This window comes from Musa acuminata, chromosome BXJ1-5, assembly GCF_036884655.1.
Source record: "Musa acuminata AAA Group cultivar baxijiao chromosome BXJ1-5, Cavendish_Baxijiao_AAA, whole genome shotgun sequence".
Taxonomy (NCBI): Eukaryota; Viridiplantae; Streptophyta; class Magnoliopsida; order Zingiberales; family Musaceae; genus Musa; species Musa acuminata.
This window is the reverse complement of record NC_088331.1, coordinates 2,854,965-2,878,464: the sequence shown is the minus strand read 5'-3', so window position 1 is coordinate 2,878,464 and position 23,500 is coordinate 2,854,965. Positions and strand designations below refer to the sequence as shown.

General features: G+C 36.1%; 4 protein-coding genes across 7 annotated transcripts; 1 reads left to right on the top strand and 3 right to left on the bottom strand.

The window, feature by feature from the left end:
- Positions 1-259: 259 nt before the first annotated feature.
- LOC135672996 (uncharacterized) lies at positions 260-995 on the bottom strand. Its single transcript, XM_065181630.1, has one exon. It carries the CDS (start codon positions 813-815, stop codon positions 417-419), a length of 399 nt encoding a protein of 132 aa, XP_065037702.1. The 5' UTR covers positions 816-995; the 3' UTR covers positions 260-416.
- Positions 996-1,600: 605 nt separating this feature from the next.
- Positions 1,601-6,031, bottom strand: LOC135672995 (uncharacterized protein At4g22758-like). 2 transcript variants are annotated; one of them, XM_065181628.1, is made up of 3 exons: positions 5,504-6,031; positions 5,200-5,398; positions 1,601-2,124 (listed from the first exon to the last, which is right to left on the bottom strand). In XM_065181628.1, exons 1-3 carry the CDS (start codon positions 5,828-5,830, stop codon positions 1,859-1,861), a joined length of 792 nt encoding a protein of 263 aa, XP_065037700.1. In that variant the 5' UTR covers positions 5,831-6,031; the 3' UTR covers positions 1,601-1,858. The 2 variants fall into 2 exon arrangements, with proteins under 2 accessions (XP_065037700.1, XP_065037701.1); XM_065181629.1 differs by having other exon boundaries at positions 1,601-2,121; positions 5,504-6,026.
- Positions 6,032-7,061: 1,030 nt separating this feature from the next.
- Positions 7,062-12,692, top strand: LOC135672994 (protein ANTHESIS POMOTING FACTOR 1-like). 2 transcript variants are annotated; one of them, XM_065181626.1, is made up of 13 exons: positions 7,062-7,318; positions 7,420-7,523; positions 8,915-9,015; positions 10,418-10,518; positions 10,596-10,662; positions 10,755-10,854; positions 10,934-11,047; positions 11,124-11,261; positions 11,425-11,509; positions 11,690-11,736; positions 11,954-12,134; positions 12,250-12,387; positions 12,496-12,692. In XM_065181626.1, exons 1-11 carry the CDS (start codon positions 7,312-7,314, stop codon positions 12,095-12,097), a joined length of 1,008 nt encoding a protein of 335 aa, XP_065037698.1. In that variant the 5' UTR covers positions 7,062-7,311; the 3' UTR covers positions 12,098-12,134; positions 12,250-12,387; positions 12,496-12,692. The 2 variants fall into 2 exon arrangements, with proteins under 2 accessions (XP_065037698.1, XP_065037697.1); XM_065181625.1 differs by having other exon boundaries at positions 12,226-12,387.
- A 1,552-nt stretch (positions 12,693-14,244) lies between these two features.
- Positions 14,245-20,726, bottom strand: LOC135672993 (long chain base biosynthesis protein 1b-like). Of its 2 annotated transcripts, none has more exons than XM_065181623.1 (13): positions 20,505-20,726; positions 19,964-20,206; positions 19,744-19,838; positions 19,372-19,463; positions 18,401-18,494; positions 18,242-18,314; positions 18,005-18,137; positions 16,372-16,546; positions 15,976-16,116; positions 15,798-15,893; positions 15,576-15,717; positions 14,690-14,817; positions 14,245-14,608 (listed from the first exon to the last, which is right to left on the bottom strand). In XM_065181623.1, the coding sequence occupies exons 2-13, from the start codon at positions 20,067-20,069 to the stop codon at positions 14,438-14,440; spliced, it is 1,446 nt and encodes a 481-aa protein (XP_065037695.1). In that variant the 5' UTR covers positions 20,070-20,206; positions 20,505-20,726; the 3' UTR covers positions 14,245-14,437. The 2 variants fall into 2 exon arrangements, with proteins under 2 accessions (XP_065037695.1, XP_065037696.1); XM_065181624.1 differs by having other exon boundaries at positions 19,964-20,199; positions 20,505-20,721.
- Positions 20,727-23,500: the final 2,774 nt, after the last annotated feature.

The window sequence follows — 23,500 nt, the reverse complement described above, 5'->3', positions numbered from 1 at the left end:
AATATTAACAAATATTAGAATGATTAATTTATCATAAAATATTTAATAATCTTTTGAAATATAATTTTAGCAAGCAACACTTTTATCATTGCACATTTAAATTATAATTTTTATTTATTATTTATCAAGCACTTAAAGTATTCCACGATTCTACTATATTCACTCAAAAATTTTCTTTAACTACATATCAAAAAATATAAATATATTCCGTAACACAATCAGTATAAAATAGAGAGTGAAGTAGTAGACATCAATAACAAGAGAAGAAGCTGTACGTGTCGAGAAATATAGAAAGGGGAAACCGAGTCCAGTATAAACAAGCCCATGACGAGAGTAGAGTAGTAGTAGACATTAGACATCAATGAGAAGAGAAGAAGCTGTACATGTAGAACATTTGTATCACAAAAGGGATCAAATCAAGGTCCCCACATATCCTGGATGCTCGAGTGGAAGTAGACCATCACGAGCAACAAGACGAGGACCGCGGCGATGCCCCACGGTGAGCTTCCCTCCTGCGGCTGGTTGTAGCCGTAGTAACTCGGACGACGACGATCGTACCGGAACAGCCCCCGCAGCGTATCGTCGAGCCTTTCGATGGAGGAGAGCCACCGGATGACGAGGATCAGAACGACGGGGAGCGTGAGGAGCACCCAACTCATCTGCTCCTCCGTCTCCTCCATGAACGACTCGTAGTCGAAGAACCATGATAGGCTTAGCAAGAGGAAAACCATCAGCAGTATCAGCAGCACGGGGTATGGGAGAGGTGAGAGTGTGAAGGCATCAAACAAAGAGGACCTTCTTCTGTCATAGGCCATGAGGGAGAGATAGAGAGGTACCGAGGCCGTGGAGAGTGATGACTGTGGTGGCTTTTTGTTGTAGAAATGGAGGTGCAACCTGTCCTTTGGGGCAGCATAAAGAGTGAGATGCTGGATATGGTGGGTTTCACACGAATCTAAAGAAATCAATGAGCACAGAAGCGTGAGGTTTGGAAGAAATCTGCTTGGTAACGCGTAATTGAAATTTGAGAATGCTGGATCCAATCAGAGAGAAGGGTCGGTATAAGTCATCGTCATTCCTCGTCATGAATGCTACAGCTCGATGTTCGCAGTGAACGACGGTGAGCCACGAGTCCGTGTCCCATGCAAGCATTAAGGTGTGGTGGCTTCTTGTTTTGGCTGTCTATGATGATTGAGTGGAACACAATTATTTGACAGTCGGTTCAGCTACAGTAAGCCATATGAGAGAAAGTTGAACTGCAAAACAGTCGTGTGGAACACTGAGAGCAACACTAGAGCTATTAATTTGTTGTTTCTTATTTTCCAGTTAATAGTCCCGAGAATGGTTTTAAAATATTGAGAACCGAGGAAATGTAAGCTGAACAATTTGTTAAGCTTTTAATTTTGAAACCAAAAGAAATATTTTCTGAGAACATATCTAAAGACGGCCTATATGCTTGGGTATTTTACACTGATTTATTGCAAGCCACAAAACTGACCATTGAACATGTTATATGGGGCAAATCAGCGTTGCTTATTGTTTTGCAATCACTGTTTCTCTCAGAGTGCACAAGTTTGAACAAGAATGAAAAAGAGCAAATAAATAAAAAGAAAGTAGAATGAATGTTATTCGACGTGCTTACAAGTCAAATGTCATAGCTGAATGCTACTACTTGCATTACCGGATAAAACTTCAAAAGTGCCCTATACAATGATCTTTGATATCTTCCTTACTTCATATTAGGTATATTTGACACCATGAAACAACCATTATCAAATAAGCAAATGGTTGTTTCCGAGAGATATATATGTATATATACAAGCAACATCAAGTAGATGGCCGTAATTCAGATCATCGCACTTCATAAACAGGCAATACCAGCCACCAAATTCCAAAGCTTCCTTGTTCGCCTTCCAATCTTCTGCATCTTTTTCATGACAAATGAGACGAAGGAGTGGGATGGAACAACAACAGAAGAGCTGCCATTTGCTAGTTCGATGCTGCTGCTTTGTGATGTTAGGTCACTGGCTTCACCTGCGAAGTGGAAACTGCTGCTTCTGCTGCTCGTCCGAAGATAAAAATTCCTGCCCCCAACTTCACTAATTTTGTCACTTTTGCTTAAGCCTGCTAACACAAATGATTTTTTCCTTGGTAAGATGCAACTCAATACAATTTTGTCAAATCATATAAGAAGTTAGATGGAAACCAATCGCTAATTAGTTTCATGGAACATTAGGATGATAGAAAATATAAAATTACTCAGAAAAACTACTCAGATAAGTCCTTCAATTATGTCAAGATACCTAACTGATCATTAATTTGTTAAGTCATGATTATGAGATACAATCTTAATGAGAATGCATAATTTGGGTATATTTTTAAACATCATAAAATAATTGTCATGCTATAAAGTATCTAGTTCATAGAAACAGTCTTAAGTGATTAGATGATTACTTAAGTCGTTCAGCTATTGTCTTTATAGTTAAATGGCAACTATATTTGTCAGTTAAAATCAACGGAATGCAAGACAACAAATCACTCAACGATTTATTTGTGAACAAGTGATATGAAACAACTTCCGACTATATGGTTTTACTTTTACCCTCTCTACATCTTCTAAAGAGAAAGTGACATAACCAACAGGACCACTGATTAGCCTATCCAAGAGAATTAAGATTCTTTATGTTAACTGATGGATGAGGAACTGATCACATGGTAGCATGAACACTATTAAGCATATTGTAGGGATGTTGTGTAAGAAATGTTCACAATCTTGTTCATGGTCATACTGCAGCTTGTCTTAAAACTTGTGTGGGAGAAACATCCAAAAGCCACATATAATTCAAGGAAATAAAGTGTCCTTCAAATTTTCAGCTACTGACATATAGTCTCCTATATAGAGAAAAACAATGGCTTGAGTTTGGTTGTTAAATTGATATATTGTAAGAATGAAGTATAGTTACCTTTCCATTAGACAAAAGACCACATATTGAGCAAAAAAGTTTACTTCAATTTGGTAAGCACTGTCTTCTCATATTTATGAATGATTATATTGAAAGTAGGTGTTCTCTTAAATGAAATCAATAGATTTGTATCCTTCAAAGAAGTTTAAAATGTGTGAAGGAAACTCAAGGGTTCATTCTAAGAGACTTTGAAAATACTATGAAGAATATAATCTTCAATATTTCTTCTTTGTAATCTACCAAATAAAAGAATGGTTATGAAGATAAAGACTACTGTGTTGCTCAGGATGGTCGGAGGCATGCCAACAAGTAAAAGATTGTCAAAAAGCAATGGACAGAATTGATGGATTGTCTAATTTATGTATTAACCTATGCCCTACATAAACATAGATATTCCCATAAGAGACATCAAGTGGATGCCAAACTATATATGTATGTGTGTGTGTGTATACATACATATACATGTATACATATATGTACATATATACATATATATACATATACATATATACATATATATACATATATACATATATATACATATACATATATATATATACATATACATATATATATATACATATACATATATATATATACATATACATATATATATATACATATACATATATATATATATATATATATACAGGGCATTAATAATGCTCACATACCTGAGTAGAGATAGAGCAAGTTTGATGATAGAGTAAACAATTATATCTTTTTGGGTGTGATGCCTGTTTTAAAGATGGTAAATTATTTGGTGTCCATGACCAAAAATAACAATTAGAAATGATCTAAAATTTGATATGATGAGAGTTTGAACATGCATATGGGAGTAGAAGAGCATTGCGTTGAATATGAAGTACCACAGAGTTTCATAAGAAGATACATCAATATAATAAAAGACCACAAGTCATTGCAAATCCTATGAAACAACTGAAGAATTAACAAAGTTTTATTATTATCATGAGCTTGAAGGTTTTGAGGAGATCATGCAAAATAATATGCTAGAAGTGTATTGATGAGAACATCAATGTCAAACCACAGTTCTAAACCAATTATTATTTTACCATTGACTAGTATTCTCCTCCTAGAATCCTTTCTGTTTTCCTGTTCTATAAGCCAATTAGCAATCCTATTTAACTTGTTCTATCATATTGTTGGCTCAAAGATAATCTAGATCAGACTGGTTATGACCAAAAAATGTAACCAAAGCCAAGACTTATGTTGACATCCAATCCAACCTTACAAGTTAGTTATAGCTTTATTTATCTAAAATGCAATTTTTTGAGAATTGCAAATATCCATTACATGTTAAAACTTATAAGAATAATAGGGTCAAACTTTGTCAACTCGGCTCAGATGAAATACTACGGCTCAGATTAACAGGCCCATGGAATAGGCCCTAATGGTATTCACAAACTCAATTAACAGACAACCAAGAACTACTCGACTTGCATTTGTGTTGCAATTTACCTCATTTACAAGTAGAAGAGCACTACCAAACACTCTCTTAATGTTCTAAACCTACATTGTGTATAAAAGTAGAAGATATCTAAGCTACAACAACTACAAAATTAAGAAACATTGTGGCCCACCACACAAGATCAGTCTAAAAAAAAGTGACAATTCTAATTAAACAAAAAAATGTTTCAGTGCACAAAGGAGTGACAGGACAAGCCCAAAGACTTCAGAGGTAACAGCCTCAATTTGTAACATTAATGCGAATCTCTCTCGATGGACTAACAGACATGAGATTGAAGATTAATCTAACCTAAAGGTTTAAGTTTTCATGAATCAAAATCATATCATCTGACTCTTTCAATCCTTGACAATATCAATGTACCTCAAAAACTTAAATGGTCAAGTTGAGGGTCAATCCCAACAAATACCTACTCTGCTAATTCTTAGTTATTCTTTAGTCTTTTTTCCATCTTCATCACACATAATTATTTCTTAACACTTACTATGACTATGGTATCCCACGACACAATAAGTGAAAAGGAAATAAATATCAAGAACCACCAAAAGCTTCAATACACCAGCAAGAAACTGATCATCCAGATGCTCCAGGTCTATTCTAGAGCAGTATCCCATAAATCGCAAATGCCAGAGAGAAATCAAGTACGAGCATTACAACGTCAACAACTTAATTATTAGCCACCTAAATCAGTCAAAATTGATAAACAATTGTATATGAAAGAGGCGAGGGCGGAGAGGACGACAGCATACGTACTCTGGAGGCTGAAGTGCGAATGGTGGAGCTGGAAGGAGGCAGCGGCCTCTCGACCCAGAAAGGGAGTCCGCCCCTCCCTGCTGTATTTGTCCACCACGGCGGCGATCGCCTCCTCCACGCTCGCCCCCGTCCTCACCATCGCCCTCACCGGCCCCGGGCTCCCCTCCACCGTCACGCTCACCACTACTTTCGCTCCCTCCTTCAAATCATCATCATCATCATTACGACTATTAAAGAGTAAAAAGGAAAATAGACAAATAATTATATCGACCCAAAGCACCACAACAAACCAACAATTACTTACATCAAACGACAGCCGCGAATCGAGACGCGGAAGAGGGGACGGCGCCTCGAAACAAGTTCGGAACCGAGGAAGGAGAAACGCCGATCGTCCAATCCCAAAATCACCCCCCAGGCTCTGCTTGATTTCTTCCGCGCAAAAGGGGACAGTCCGAAGGACAGGCTCGGAGAAGGAGCGAGGGACGACCTTGACCGGTTTCCGGAATTTAGGTCGACGAAGAGGAGTCGCGGCCCCGCGGCGAAGGGCCGAGGGGGGATTCCGCGGCCGACCACCATGATCAACGGTGGTTGCGGCGGCTGTTCGGGGACAGCGGTTGCTTCTTTCGGCCATCGCTTTGTCCAAGGCAGGGGTAATGCCTTGGACTTTATTTGCGGTGGGGTTGTTCCGACCCCTCTACCGGTCCTCGTGCTTGCCGTTGAGTCACGCTGTTGCCCGAGAACAGTAGCCAGCGTCGAAGGGTTAACACGTCAACGGCGTAGAGCGGAATGCACTCCTCAACGACCCCACTTTCCAGTATACTAGCATTAGTGTCATCAGCATGCACGGGGCGGTCGGTGGCGCAAAATATAATTATATTCGGCAACGCGGCCTCATTGACGCTGAACGCCACCCACCACTGTTACTCTTGGGGCCCACCTTGTTTCTCCGTGGTCATGCGAAATGTAATGGTGGGTACGTGGACGGATGGATGATTCACGACGTGGACATTTTTTAGTGCCCGTGGGCCCTGACGAGAAATTGCAGACGTGTACCTCGATTAATCCTTTTCAATTAACTGTATTATCGACGATATCATTATATGAGAATATATTTTAGCGGTTAAAGCAGATTATTTGCAATTAAAGGTTAAGATTCTGTTATAAGTGTATCGTATGAATGTGCGGTGTAAAGTTAGTTTGAAAGAAGATAAGAAACAAACGGATGAGATCAAATGCCAAAGTTCACAAACGAGTTGTCCTCTTCTTTTACACAATTTTTTTTTTGTTTTATCTATATAGAAATTATGTTTATGTGATTGTTGTTCGAGCAATTTCTCCTAGAAGTGAGAACAATCTTAAGCATGCCATTCGGTAAGTTGGGTGGCTGATTGATATCATCATCTACTTTTAGATTCCTATCGATTCATCAAAAAAAAAACTTCACAAAATATATTTAAAATTATAATTTAATTATTTTTTAAATATCTTATATTTCTTCTGATTTTGATGGAGAGCAAAATGTAATAAAATATTTTGAATGCTTATAAATTTCTCTTATATATATATATATATATATATATATATATATATATATATATAGTAAATCAAATACCTTAATAAATTCAAAATATATGAACCATTATATATAGTTTTCTGATATGAAATTTTCTTCAAGGAAAAAATTAAAGATCATGTTGAACCGGTCGATCGAATCGGATTAATTGGAAGCTGATCGGCCGACCGGTTCGACTCTTAATTATAACCGGTCGGATCAGAACCGGCAAGAACATTTGATCGAACCGGGCCGGTTTACTCTTTGTCATAGAAAACCAACCCGATGTTTTCTTTCCGATCGGCACAGATGAAACAGAATCGAGACCGTCTTCTTTCCCATCGTCTTTCTAGCCCTTTTATCCCTCGGTTGAGATCCTCCGCCTTCGTCGCCGATCGCTCCAAGTCTTCCACCACTCACCAGCCATAAGCCGCCGCCATCTTCTTCCCTTGCGACAGCAGTATCCGCTAGATGAAAAGAATCTGACATCCCCTTCTACGACCACGACTTAGTTTGGTTTTTCTCGATTGATTGGAGAACCGACCACGCATCAGGAATCGATGACGGGTAGGTAGCTACTTAATATTGATTCTGAAAATCGATGCTTCCCACCTTTTCTTCTCTTTTAGCAGATTGATTTATGGGTGTGGGAACGATTGGGTTCGCAGGTGGTGGTCCGATGATGATGCTGGAGAGGGATGATAAGGTGTCGATGGAGCTGACGGATGAGGTCTTCAAGAGCATGGAAGTCGGCATGGCATTTCGAGATTACGTAATATCCCGCCCTCGTCCTTTACCCTCCAAATTTTAGTGCCTTCATTCATTCTCTCTTCCCATTTATGCGTCTACAAGTATGTTGTTGATTACCCAAATATGTATTTTTGCGTTCGATATCATGGAGTGAGTTCGAGATTTATGATGCTCGTTCTTTTAGCGGTCTGTTCAGACTGTCCGAATTAGGGGTAAGAGAAAAAACAAATTGTTTTTAGATATATTTTAGCAAAATCTGAAGGCTAATTTCTTTAAATAAAGAAACAGATTGGACTGGGATTGCAAGAAAACAAGCTAAGCAGCCTAATATGATTTGCATTGATAAAGGTTTTCACTTTGAATTTGAAACAAACATTAGTAGATATCCCTTCAATGCCATGGGGAGTCCATTAGATTATCTTAAACTGAAAAAAAATACTCCTAGACCATAAATAAGCCTATGTAGACCTACTGTTCAGCTGTCTACTGTGATTTTTCCAATAGCCAGTGTGGAAGATTAGTTAAATGGGGTAACTCTCAGCAGCGGGAGTTATGCAGCAAGAGGAAGTAAATCATATAAACTGGGGATATTGAGACAAAGAAACTGATACAACAAATCATGGAAAGGGTTTGATTATTTTGAGAATGCTGTTCCACACGATAAGCCTTAAGCTAGAGTTCATATTGGTTAGATCGATATGGTTTAAGAGGAAATTACAAAGAAGGAAAAGGGATTCATTTTATGGGAGCCTTAAACCCAACAAACCAAATTATAAGCAAAAACTGAACCAAACTGAAAACATCTATTTTGGTATAGTTTTAGTTTGACAAAAAATAGATTCACATGCTTTATTAATCATACAAATTTTTATCTTGGTACCAATCGAATGACTTCTCTAATTATTCCAATAACAATAAGAAATAGTGAAGTACTAGATCTTTGATAATTGCTTAAGTGTAACAAGCTAAACAAACGAACCCTCAAATTTACATATTTGGGGTTTTGAATGAAGTGTTCTAATGGAGGAACTTGGACATACATGTGATTGAAGAACTGCTATTGTCAGTTATTGTTCATCAGGAATATTATTTGTTCAAAGGTATTGATAATTAAATTAAGGAGAAGAATAAGAGGCCAAGGTGCAAAAGAAAACAAAGCAAAAGTCTATCTAAAGTGCTGAGTCCAGGGAAATGGAAATAGTTGCCTATTAGAATAGTCAATGTTGCGTTACCTATCCTCAATTTCTCTGTTTGGGATTTTGGAAATCCAGGAGATATGTATGTGTTTAAGTTAATGTGTACTTACCCAGTTCTTGAGTCATTCATAGAAATTAATCGAGACAGATTTTTTATTTAAATCTGCATTCGTTGGTGTTCATTCTAATAGCATTGACATATTATTTTTCATTCCAGAATGGTAGAATCAGTTCAATGGATTTTCATAGGACAGCAAGTTATCTGGTAACAGCAAGTGATGATGAATCAATTCGCCTTTATGATGTTCAAAATGCTCTGTAAGTATTGTCTTGTTGCAATTCTTTATTCATAGAACTCGTATATTGGTTTCGAATAATTCTTTGCACCAGTGAGATACTTGTGTATTCTGATTATGCAGTGATACTTTTCATGAGGACAGTTCGAGCAGTTGAAGTGTCATCTTAGACATGACTTAGTATTGCGACTGGTTTAGATGTTTCAAAGGGAAATTTCTATAAAATTTTAACACCATGAATCACTTTTGCTTATTTGTACCTAAGCAGCCAATATTATTTAGTTAGTTAACAAACATTCACAGTGTTAAGGACATACTTGTCTAGGTCATGAAGAATGAGTTCTAAAACTGTTCAATACAGTGTGCATCTTGCAAGACCATAGACACAATGTGTGTTATGTGACTAAAGTTCTTTTGTGGATATCTCTATGAAGATCTTATGTGGTATCTTCCACAAATAGGATACTATATCCTTGAACTTGACAAAGCACTTGTTTCTTTTCCTTGAGAAAAATAATGGCAATAGGCGAACAAGCTTTATTTTGTTCACTGTCATGTTAATTAAATAAAGACCACATACAAAAATCTGCTTATGGGTGGGATAGCAACAAAAAGAAGAGAGGAAAGAACTGAAGTGCCAGGCTGACATCTCATGGGATTACCTCCTACTTTGCAAGGAAAGCAAAATTATTGATATGGGAACAACAAAGTCAGCAAGCATCTGAGTTCAGTTTCACAGAGGAACGACAAAGGGGGATTTTCAACTATGCATGTCTCTTAAGGAGAATGCCTGGGTTTCAAGGGAAGAAGATTGTACTAATACACCTAATTATACATTAAGACTACATACTGTGGATAAATTTCTACAGTCCAGGCTTGGTTTTTGACCCAACAGATTGAGAAATCACAGTGAGTGAAGATAAGTTTTAGGAATGTTTTTTTCTCATTAATAATATTCCCATGTTATCAAGTTGCTTACCGTACAATAATGAGGTTATTTCATTTGATTCTCCCGTGTATGCTGTCTTCCTCTGAAATATCAGTCTGACTTTTTCTGGTTCCATATAATAAACATTACAAAATTTTGCTACTCCAGTTAGTGGGATATGCTATTCCATTGAATGATAGTAGAAATTCAATCCAGATATCTTTTTAGTCTGCACTTCCACTTTTTTCATTTCATGTTATACTTGATTTTCCCCTTCACTACCTTATTTGGTATATAATAGCTCTTTGGCATTTGTAGTTCCTACTTTATGCTAAATATGCTACTTGACAATAATATTTCTTATCAAAATAAAGTATCTGTAGTCACTCTTGCTTCTTTAGTTAGATTTGCAGCTCTTTACGTGTCCATTCTCTTTATCTCATCCTGGTACTTTCTGCAGTTATTTTTATTTTTTATGGTGAGCTTGTTGTTGTAGGTGTTTGAAGACCATCAACAGCAAGAAATATGGGGTTGATCTGGTTAGCTTTACTGATCATCCGGCAACTGTTATATACTCCTCGAAAAATGGTTGGGATGGTAAGTTCAGTCTGGTGAAGTATTTCTGTTCTCTTATTTGGTCCTTAGGCATGTATTCACTTTAAAAAATTGTGCAGAGTCTTTGAGGCTTCTTTCTTTAAATGATAACAAATACTTGCGGTACTTCAAAGGTCACCACGATCGGTATGCAGCGGTTTTCTTTTCTTGCCGCTTAACACAACAGTGAAGTATGAAAAAAAAAAAATAATGTTCTTTATCTTTTACCATTTTTTTAGGGTTGTTTCTTTATCATTGTGCCCTCGTAAGGAATACTTCATCTCTGGTTCTCTTGATTGGACTTGTTTACTATGGGATCAAAGGGCAGAGAAAGCTCAGGTGGGTGATTTGGATTTCTAATACATTAGAAATTCTGATGATCGCCTTAATGTCATAGCTATTTTGTTGAGTGTTGCAGGGCCTTTTACGTGTTCAAGGCCGGCCAGCAGTTTCCTATGATGACCAAGGCTTGGTTTTTGCAATTGCATTTGGAGGTCGTATTCGATTGTTTGATGCTCGGAAGTACGAGAAGGTTGATAATCCTGGATTGCATTCCTAACATCAGAATTTGAACTAGGAATTTTATTGAATTTGTTCTCTTTAATTAGGGGCCATTTGATATCTTTCCTGTTGGGGGCTTCGATTCAGAGACCCATGTTGTAAAATTCAGCAATGATGGGAGGCTTATGCTATTGACTTCTAAAGATGGGCATGTCCATGTGCTTGATTCCTTCCGAGGCAACGTTGTTAGTACATCCTAACTTACATTTTTTACTCAGTTGTGACACTTGAGACTTGGTTTTCGGTATATTTAGGACTTAATATTGTTTATTAATGAATTTAGGGCATGCCAAATTAGTAACAATGTCAACCCAGTCAGTCTGAAGGGGTATATTTTCTGTTCTGCAGATTTCCACTTATAATGTAAAGCCAGTTATAAGCAAGGGAACATTAGAGGCTTCTTTCAGTCCTGATGGAATGTATGTTGTATCAGGTGAATCCATTAAGTTTCATGATGTCATTGGTTTAGAATTATCGTCACCTATGTTTGACTGCACTGTTGATCTTGAGCCTGTTGATAGTCTCTATCTGATTAATCAAAGAAATACTTTTATTTCCACTTGATTATATTTATAACTGTTTAATTGTAGTTAGCATTTGTTTCTGTCATCAGGTTCCGGTGATGGCAGTGTCTATGCTTGGAATATCAGAAGTGGCAAGGTATGGAAATACTGTTTATAAAATTTGGTCCAATGACATTATCAGTAGTGGCATTTGGCTGTCATATATATATATATATATATATATATATATATATATATATATAACACGACTAGTTTAGATTCTCCTATGACATATTTGAATGCCCTTTTTATTTTAGTTATTTTACCTTCCTTGATATAGTTACAGTAACTTCCCATTATAATCTGATGTCCAGGTTGCTTGTTGGGCTAGTACTGATACTGAGCCACCACTCATAAAATGGGCTCCAGGAAGTCTTATGTTCACAACTGGATCATCTGAGCTATCTTTTTGGGTACCTGACCTATCTAAGTTAGGATCATTTTCTGGTGTGAAATAATAATGTCCATCATATTCCAGTAACCCTATTTTCCAAGGTTCGTGTTTGCCTAAGTTGTTGCATCAGACTCCAGTTTGTTGATATCAATCAAGTCTTATTCATTTGTTGAACTAACCTCTTTTTGTCAGCTCTTCTTCCTTCACTATGTGCAGTTTGGAATACCATTGTTTTCTGGTATCCTTGAATGAAATGCTACACCTGCTGACCGAGGAATCACCTTCTTACTATTGATGAGGGATAGTTATCTGCCCGTCTCATTCTTCCTTCATGAAGCCATGTGAAAAATGAACGTATATACTCACCTTATCTGTGTTTCTTTATCATGTCTTCTGAAGCCTCCGCCGTGACGGGCTGAGAATTTCTAATGTCATAGGTTAAATGGCTAATCTTTTTTGCAGGTAGTAGGACAACTAAATCCATGGGAAAAGCTTTATTTTTTCAAAATGCTAATTGTATGTTTGACCAAGTTCTTGCAAGTCACACAGTTCCACATCTTTCATGCATTGAGCTAGGATGATCCCTGAGTTGTTGCTTCTGGATTATGTATGGTTGTTAACCAGTTTCTATGAAAAGAGTATCTAAGTTTGAATGACCAGCCTCATAATAAAACCTTCTCAAATAAGCTGAAGGTCCAAGCTCTTATTATTATTATTATTATTTTATTGAAGAATCATTTGTTTAATTCAAAGACCTTGAGGGCAATCAAAATCAGAGTTGTTACGAAAGAGCTGAGGAGCGTTACTTCCGCAGACATGATGGGAGTTGCTTGCTTCCTCTAGCAGAATTGGTAAGGGCTAAGTGCTATTGATGAAGGAGAAGTTTAAGTTTGACACTTGAGCTGTTGTGTCAAAAATAGAATGTCAGATGCTCTGATCTTGGACTCCAAGGGACATCATTTGTTTCATTTAGTCAAATTGAGAACTTCCAAAGCATCAGATTTAACCCACAAGGTCGGTAATTCATCTTCTTGGTTCTATTTGAGGCATCCAAGATTCTACTTAAATGTTTCTACCTTGAGAAGCTATATTTTCTTGCAGCTATAAAGTATATTTTGGATATGTTCAAAAGGACACAAGTTAATAGTAGTATCCAAGTCTTATTCCCATGTCGGGTTTGATTAGCGTCTTATAAAATTGGATAAAAATAATTTGTCATGGTACTCACTTTCATCGTAAAGAGTAGAATCGACAATGAGAATTATGGTGAAATATGTGATCCATAGAAACCAGAGAGAAATACCAATCACTCCTTAGTTTTTTTTGCACCTTGCTTATGAAGATCTTGTCTCTCAAATAACTGATAACAATAGGGCTAATGGGAAAAAAAAAATTTTAAGTTGTACTGCACTTGTCGCTAACTAGTTGCGAATAATTATAAGCATAGGTGCAAGCCCTTATTACTCATTGCATTTGTTTGCAGGAAAAAAAAAAAAAGCATGTGTTTTGTAGGATCAGCGTCATAAATTATCTTCAATAGGCTGCTGGAGAAGAATGTCATAGTGAGTTTGCATTATAGATACTGATAAGATCCTAAAGGTCTTATCGTCGCTCTGATACCAAATGATAAGACCCTAAAGTCTTATCGTGAAAGAAAGGGAAGAAATGAGGATGATAATGATTGCTTCGAGGGGGATCGGCCTCCTTGATCACTTCAAAGCGATCATTATCATCCTCATTTCTCCCCTTTTTTTCACGATAAGACTTTAAGGCCTTATCATTTGGTATCAAAACGACGATAAGACCTTTAGGGTCTTATCATTTGGTATTAGAGCCTACGATAAGACTTTAGGGTCTTATCATTTGGTATTAGAGCCACGATAAGACTTTAGGGTCTTATCATTTGGTATCAGAGCCTACGATAAGACCTTTAGGGTCTTATCATTTGATATCAGAGCAACGATAAGACCTTTAGGGTTTTATCATTTGGTATCAGAACCTACGATAAGACTTTAGAATCTTATCATATACCTGAAAGAACCACTTCTCAGGTTGTGCAGTAGGTACCTATGTTTTTCAAGTACCACATGTATCAAGGTCTTGAGGCCTACATAAGATAATCTAATAAGAACGCCTTGGTTCTCTCTTGATATGAATCATGAAGCAAATTATGCTGATATAACAGGAAATGTAGACAGAAAGTACATGAAGTTGGACCCAAAGAACCCTAGAATTGCACTGCACAGAATGTAACAATTCCATTTTACAAAGAATTAGCATTTGCATTTCATCTGTCAAATTACATGAACATTACTTCCATGAAATGTAAACCCCGGGAATCAACCATCTAGATGCAAAAATTAAACAGTTACATGAGATTGCTACAAAGTGAACTAAAAGATGCTTAGACCAGAAGAACCAAGGCTGCAACTCTTCTCAACGAATCACAGACTTTATGGATGTCCGTCTCCGAGTGACCTGCTGAGACAAATAAACGAATGCCAACCGGAAGGCGGCATTTGTCCAGAACTGACCTCTTTGTGCTCACAATGAAAACAGAATCTTCCTTCAACACCTGTTGGAGAGCAAGAACTGTCAAGAGTAGTTTGAGATGCACACCGCTTGGCATCTACCGAAGGACACTCGAGCAACTTACCCGATCAGTAATAACGTTAAGGAGCTCTAAGTCACTCTTGGAAGAACCTGTTGATTTCTTTAGCTTTAAGTAGACGATGGGTGATAAGGGATGGCTTGCAATTGCCAGTCCTGGTATATCTGACAATCCTGCATTCCCATGGATTAAAATATAACTTCAGCCCCATACAATTCAAAGCAGGGTTATAGATATAAATGTAGGCATAGCACATGGATACAAAATCATGTAAAGAAATTACTGACTATGAAACTATCGATACTTTACAATCTCAACGTCCAACCACATGAAAAAGAAAGAAAAGAAAAATCTAAACCATCATATGCTGCACCACTTCATACTCTTTAGTCTTGCAGAGAAGCATTCAGAATGAACTAATGGTGGCCTGATTAGTCATGTCAAAACTGTAAGGAGAAGAAATTATGATAATCAAAGTAATGAACGGTGGCCTGATTGGTCATAACAAAATGATTTTTTTTTCTTTTATTTGTTTATTGATATTTTAGTGGGTGGATATACATTGTTGGGGGTATAATACTATTTACACTATAACAGGTTACAGCTTTTCTCCCAGTTGCCTTAGAATTCCATAAGAAGCCTTTAAGACTGAAAAAGGAGAAGGGAGAAGCAGGAAGGAAGAAGTAGGAGGAAGGCAGAGGGAGCTAACAGTATAATTGCAACACATTTAGCACCCATTAATTATATCATTATGTAAAATGATCTACAAAAATAATTATATGGCCAGCAAAGGGACTGTACAATCATTTGCAGATAAATAGAGCTCACCTTTTTGTAACAGGTCAATGTTTGCAACACATTTAGATCTACAGAAATATAAATAAAGCCAGCAAAGGGACTCTGCAATCAATTGCAGATAAATATAACTCACCTTTCCAAAGCAGGTCAATGTTGCTCCTCAGTTGTGTAAGTAAAGAGGGATTGCCCTCCAAGTAATTGACAGCAGAAATAGCAGCACTTGCAAGATAGGGAGGCAAAGATGCAGAAAACACATATCCAGAGCTACTGAGACGCTGCAAAAATAAATTCCACAAGTCAGTTGAGTTAAACCATAATTGTGCTATTCAAATGTCCTATCAGTATGTTCTCCTACTTGGTGGTCAACAACTCTGACACTTCCAGTGCAAAAACCTCCATCAGTTGCCAAGGCATTCCCCATACCGGCAGTTATTATATCAATTTTCTCAATCTGTGATATATATCAAATTTAAAGGTCACAGCAAATAAACATGCAGAATATTGACAATTCAAATATTCAAACCAAGACTTACAGGAACTCCATAATATTCAGCAAGACCTCGGCCAGAGTTTCCAAGTACACCAAATGAATGACTTTCATCCAATATAACCCGAAAACGATATTTCTCCTTTAGCCGCACAATCTCATTCAATGGGGCAATTTGACCAGAATTCTGATTTTATTCAAAGACACAAAAGTCTTTTAGATGAAAAAAAAATTGAATAATACAGATCCTTTATCATTTAAAAACCCATATGTAGCTTGCAAATTGAAGACCAAAATAGTCACTGGCTGCAATCAAATTCTTTCTCTAAATAGGCTTCAGAATTTAAAGTGAGGTAAATCATATTCAACTTGAATGAACAGAGCAAAAAGTCCAGTACAACAGCACAAACAGCTACTAATTGCTTCACTTAGTTATGCATACCTGGTATATAGCTTCTACAACAATGTAGCGCCTAATCTTTTCAGCTCGCTTATTTTCACGAGTCAATTTCTCCAAAGTGCTCTCAAGTGATGCCATATCATTGTGCTTGAAATAAACAACAGTACTTCTTGAAAGATAAAGCCCATTTTGCACTCCCCAGTGAACACCCTCATCTCTAAATACCAAGCAAACATAAGAAAATTATTCAGTCATGCACAAATAAATTAGCCATAAATTAAAGTGCTAAATCATGATCGGAATAATACAAATCAAATTTTCAGTTGATTGATACAAACAGGGAAATTTGAAGTATATACAACATCAAAACATGTGATTCATCCTTGTGAATGAAAAAAATCTAGGGTCAATAGTTTTATTATGTTCTTCCTCTGTAAAAAACACAATCCAGTGTAGAAGGCTCCCACCTTAATTAGACCAACTAAGATTAAGACTGAATATATGATGCATAATTAGTAAAGGAAAACAGACCAAATTCCTAAAAAAGAAAGTTTAGATATCATTTGCACTCCTCAATGATCACACTCATCTAAAAAACAACAACCAAAATTAGTGCATTAATATACATTCACAAATAAATTTGTCAAACATCAAAGCAGTACATCAACGTAGGAATAATACAAATAAGTAACTCGGTTGGACTTACATAAACAGACAATCTTGAAGTCTATAAAACATCAAAATATGTAATTCTTCTTTGTGAATGAAAAAATCTAGGTCATGTGTTTTATTATATTCTGTACTATATGAAAATCACAACCCAATTTTGGAGGCTCCCACCACTAATGGATGCTAGAGAGGATTAGATGTATAAAGCCTTATATTCACACCATGCGAGACAATTCGTGGGTACCAATGAAGATATTGTTTGTACAAATCAATGCATGATCTCCTCCTATCATGGAGCAACCTTAAAAATGAGAAAAGCCCCACATTGGTTGCAGACAACAATATTCATACAGCAATTTGATAATTGGTTTCTGTTCATATCTAAAATAAGAGCTCATCTGTGCTTATTGTTAAATCCTTTTCTTTGTCGATCAAAGCCAAAAGAAAGGAGGATTGAATTAGGTAGTGTCACTGTGAAAACACTAGAAACTACAAGTTTTAAATTACGATTAAATCATATGCATGAGGTGTATTTCAGTAATTCCAAAGAAAAAATGAGAGTTTAGTTAAGATAAACAGGTTAAAAATTCCTAAAAGTGAAAGTTTCTAATATCTTGGATTTATCATATGGTAGTAAGGAATTCATTAACTCATTATTGATAAAGTAAAGATAAGATGACTCTTACCCTAAAAGTAGTTCAATGTGGGAAAGATCTATGTAAGTGACCCCAAATAGTTGGGATATTATAGTTTATTGTTGGTCTAAACTATGGCATATTATAGTTTGTTGTTGATCTAGACTAACATTGGAAAAGAAATGTCAAGATCAAGGTAAATCACAAAAATTTAGAAGCTAGAAAATGTCAATCAAAATGAAAAAGAGAAAATGGATTGGCAGTCCACACTCTTGTATGCCAACAACATGCACATCTAGAGGCAGTTTGATTAACATTGAGACAGAAACAAACATATACACAGAAATTTTATGTGGAAACATTTAACTTACGCGACAATAATATCTCCTTTCTTACAAAATGCTGGAATAACACTGAATATAGTTGAGATCCCGTAAGAGTAGAGGATTGAATCTGGGGTACCCATAAACTTTGCGATTCTTGTCTCACAATCAAGGTGCACATCTACAAAGATGCAACTTTGTCATCTTAGAACAAAGATTTTAGTGAATTCAAAGGCTAAATTACAGCAGAACATATAAGAATACTGATAAAAGAACAAGACATACCTATTGTTCCATAAAAGCCACGAGGACCACAAGAACCAACACCATATTTCTCCAATGAACTGATACATGAATCCTGAAATAGATACTTGTTAATGATAACTTCACATAGAAATAATAACAAAAAATGGTGCAGAGCAAAATGTCAGAATTGATTCTCACAGCTATCTTCTCATTCCCCAGTAATCCAAGATAATTTGCTGAAGCAAAGTTCACAACTTCTTTTCCGTCAATAACTGTATGAGGCCCAGCAGCACTGCATCAAACAATATCTTGTTAAAAGGAACAAAACAAGTATACACATGATGCTTAAACTTTGAAGTCACTTAAGCTCAATAAGGACAACAACAAACTCAATTTGTAAGCAAAAATTAAAAAAACACTTAATGTAACTTGTTCATTTTAAAAACCCATCTGAAAGAATAATGAGGTCAAACTGAAATAGAAGAAACTAGAATCTTTTGCTTTTACATAAACATCATTTCTTTATTGACCTAAGGCTAAATCAATAAATAGGCATCAAACCCAATCAGACAATATTTTCAATTTAAACAAATATATACATGTTCTGTATGTACTTACACACGAAAAGAATAGAAAATGTTATGACGAGAGAATGTTAAAACAAAATGAGAAAGAGAGAGATGTAAGACAGAGCTCAAATACTCAAAATTTTCAGCTTAATGGACATTCTATTAGAGAATGATCAATCAGACAATTCACTACCCAAATTTGTACTCAGTAAAATGATAAATAAATCTTTTCTTAAACTAGAAAATTTGGTATCCCACAGATCATACAATGGTTTCTTGTATGAATCAAATATGCAGTTATGCTTTTCTAAAACATGGATTCTTATCATTTACTTCATTTCATATGTGCTTAAAGTGCTAAAGTATCTCAAGGTCAGTTAATATCTCTATTGTGAACAAAATTAAGAAAGAATATGTAAAAAACCTTAAAATGTTTCTTTTTTAACCTACAAATCATGTACTATAATGCAGAAAACTTATTATACCATGTGATTCTTTTAGATTAATACAGTTTATCTCATGAACTTCCAAGGTAGTAATTGAATAAGTAATTCTTTACAATCCACGAATGTCGGAAATAAACTCAAAATTCATTTTTACCTCTCCAGGATTGGGGGTTCAGCCTTCATCTCTTCCGTGATAGGTGGGTGAAGGGGTTCAGGAACCCATTCCTCACAAAGATCATCTATTTCCTGCATGAAACATAAGATTCTCAAATTTTAGTGATTTGTTTCAGATTGGCTAAAAACAAACGCATTAACTGAACAATATAATATTTCAACATTGGTTAACAACAAAAGAAAAAAAAAACGAAAGAATATGGAAACATATTTTTTTCTACATGTACATAGGTAGTTTAGAAGAAGCACACAATCTAATGTTTACACAGTTGATTCGTACAAGAAACCATTAAATTGGATTCCCAGTCATCATTATTGCAAGACAGCAGATATTCCACAATAGTAGACGAACCTTCTCCGTTAGTGGCTTCTTCGGAGGCTTATAACTTTTCCTGGTCAGCTGGAACAGAATGACTGCGACAAGTAGCACTTCAACAACTAGGTGCCCTTCAATCACAAGTGAAAACCAGCATAAGGGTGACGTGCTACCACTTTATTGAACTCAACGAAATGCAAAATTATAACAAAAAGGAAGAGGATTCAATTTTCATCGCAGGAAGAAGAAAACCAACCATCTATATGAACTCCAAAAACAACCGCTCGGGCGAGCGGAGCATCAAAAATCACCGTTACCCAATCCAGTGCTGCCGTTGTCATGTTCATGACAGCCGAAGCCATATCTTCCACCTTCAACTCAATGGAAGGCAAAAGACGCCAAGACACTCCCAGTTCCGAACCACCAAGAACAATTTGGACAAAAAGTAGTGAGGGAACCCTTCACAGCTTTTTCTACCGGCTCCCCGTGGATCTGGAGACTAAAACAAGGAACGTTCATTAAACTTAATTCACCACTGCAGCAAAGTATTCTTAAATCCACCTCCAACAAAGCAAAAAAACAAAAAAGCGCTTTTTCATATAGAATGGTGAATGTCTCTATTTAATTGCTCGTAAATCCCGAAACAATTCATACATTTACCTACAAATCAACATACGTACAGATTGTGTAAAAATAAAAAATAAAAAAAAAAGCTGATTTTGGAGAATGCATCGATCCAAAAACGTCAAATAAGATAGAAAAAAAAGGTGATCTTGAAGGAACTGGGGAGACCTAACCCTAAATCGAATACGAAGAAGTCGACGTCTGAGATCTAAGCTCCGTAATTCGGCTGATATATAAAGAGAAGTGAAGAAAGAGACATCATCGAGGACGCAAATAGGAGGGATGAATTGGGGAAAGGGTCGCCCGTGGAGGGCTCGACGACGATTTGAAGGTCAACAACGGATGGATATTCTTTTTCTTCTCTCAAGCAAACGCCACTCGTCTTCCTTCCATTTGGCCGAGAACGGACCGCATCGGCGGATGGGGCGAGGGGCATTTCAGGAAGCTTGCGAGGAATGAACCGGCTTCTAATTCGACGTCGTTTCTCCTACGACAACGTCGCACGCGCTCGGGGGGCGCCACCGATGACGTGGCGGGACCCACGGGCGGAGTCGATTGACTTCCACAAAGGCTTCTTTTTCTTAACGGAGCGATCCGTTGACCGTGACTGAACTTTCACGGCGACGACCGCCGGTATTAACGCGTTGACTATAGTAAGTTGCAAATGACCGCCTGACTACAGTAAATTACTGCGCTGGTCAACTACTATCGTGTTTATTATTTGGGTGGCTGAAAGAGTCAACAACCACTGCTTCCTATCACAGTAAATGCCTCGCAAGCCTTCGAGTTAGTCGCAAACGAGGAAAGACCTTTTGGGAGGGATGATTGGTACGTAAATACTGTGATCCAATTTGTGTTTGGGCTTCCTTAATACTGCTTTAAATGGAAGACTCAATTATCATCTTATAGATATCATGAAAACTACCAATAACTTAAGATTTCTAACGGTTCCTTGGAAAAAAAAATTCAAATGATTTAGAAATTAAATCATATATTTTTCTTAAATCAGTTAAGGGATGCATGATGATATAGAATCATTAAGTCGAGGAATGTAAATTATCCTTAAGTTGAGGAATTAATTCGTGAGACGGCTATATAGAATCTTTGATCGTCATTTAATCGTGTGGAAGTGCAACAAACTATGAAGTATTAACTCAACTCATAGAATATAAAAGAAGAAATGTTAATAATACATTTAGGTCCAAATTATTATCTCTGAATCAATCAATTAATTGCTCTTGTTCTATCAAATGATTAGTTACAAGACTCGAGATTAGGAAAAATATACATCTACTCTCTCTCATGGATTCACAATAGAAAGTAAAGATATTAGAAATGTGTGTGATCAATTATTTTTTTAAAATTTTACATAATTCAATTGTATGTATGACAAATCTCTTATAAATCTATTTTTGGCTAAAAGTTTTTCTTTAATTTTTTTTATTTCAAGTAATTGATTGGTTATGTCCCAAATGAATTGGCTTATTTGAAAAAATTCTTATTCTTTGCAGCATCTATATTCACATAAATAAGAAACTCAAGATACTATATCTAATAAATATAATCTCAAATCACATCTCTATATCATTACCAAGAACCTCCAAAAATAGAGTTGATAGTATAAACTTCATTTATTTTATTTATGGAGAGGAAGAGAGGTGATAGAATATTCACGAGTATCCAAGAAACCATTATACAACGGTCAAGTAAGTGCACAAACATTTTTTGATCAAAAAATTAAGAAAAGCACATTTCATACACATAATATAAATAAATAACAAAGGATGACCTATATACTTTGAGCTTGCATATATCAATATGGTAGCAGATTTATAATAATTATAGGGTGTATTATTGAAAAAAAACTCGTAGCTTTAATTTTTTTTCGTATAACGAGTCTTTTTTAAAAATAATTATTTTACTCATGTTAATCACCATGCTCCGTTGTGTCTCCACCCGTGGGCGCTCCCCGTGATCGGCTACAACTCTTGCACAAGGAAGGAGGGGTCGATCGTGACCCTCACACGATAGTTACACCGATAATCATCGACTAAAGAGGAGGGAGAGGAGTCTAGAGAAAAAAAAGGTGGCAACAAGTCCAGTGAGGAGGGAGAAGGCCAACGAGGTTTGTGGAGGAGATGATAACACTCTCACATCCCCTCTTACTTGGTGTAAGGGTCAAGGTCAATCACAACGAGAGCTGATGGGTGAGCTGAGTGTTGACGAAGACGTAGCTAGGGTTTGAGCTATAAGTATTTTTTTTAAAATATTACAATGATAATGATCTTTTTACGTAATCAAGCACGTCTATGAGATTTTTTCAAATTTGAGATACTTTGTGAGAAAAATTCAAAGTTTAAGAAATTGTTTTCAAGAATTCACCCATATGTGTGTGTGTGTGTGTGTCATATTCTTTTTTTTATATAAAAAATTCTGAATTAAATGGCTAAATCCAGTATAACAAATGTGTGGAACTAAATGGCATTGCACATGTTGGATAATAAGTTTATCATACAAGGGTACTTTTTTTATAATATTAAACGATGTGCCTTTTATATACATAATATATATCTATTTCCATTTAGAAAATAAATATTTTTTGTTGATATTGTCAACTCAATACATCAAGATTGATCCAACTTTAATTATTTTTAGTATTATTGTTGATATTGTTAACTCAATACATGGAGATCGATCCGACTTTTATCTATTTTTAGTATCATTGCATGTAGAACACGTAAAAATGCCCTAAGGAGATATGGTTTGTGAATCAAGAAAGAATTTCTCTGAGAGTCAAAATAATTTATATCCCATCTTAATCGATTCCTACAAAACTATTATACTAAGGGTGCCCGTTAGTGCATTTTCATTACAGATGAATATGAATAGATCTCATAACTAATTTAAGTATTAGTGTTAACTTGTTAAGTTTGGAAGGAGAACATATATGAAGATGTCGTTGTATACAATACTTGTCTGACTGATCTGTCAAGTATGCTTGATCTAAAATAGTGATCAGATCAACTATTATTTTTATTTAATAATTAATTTCTTATAAAAGATAAATAAAGGAATATGCGATTCAGTCGCATGACGATAAACTATCAATGTCTTTATCAGCTAAATTATTTATTAATCTTATGCATCGTAAAACATAAAATGGCATTTC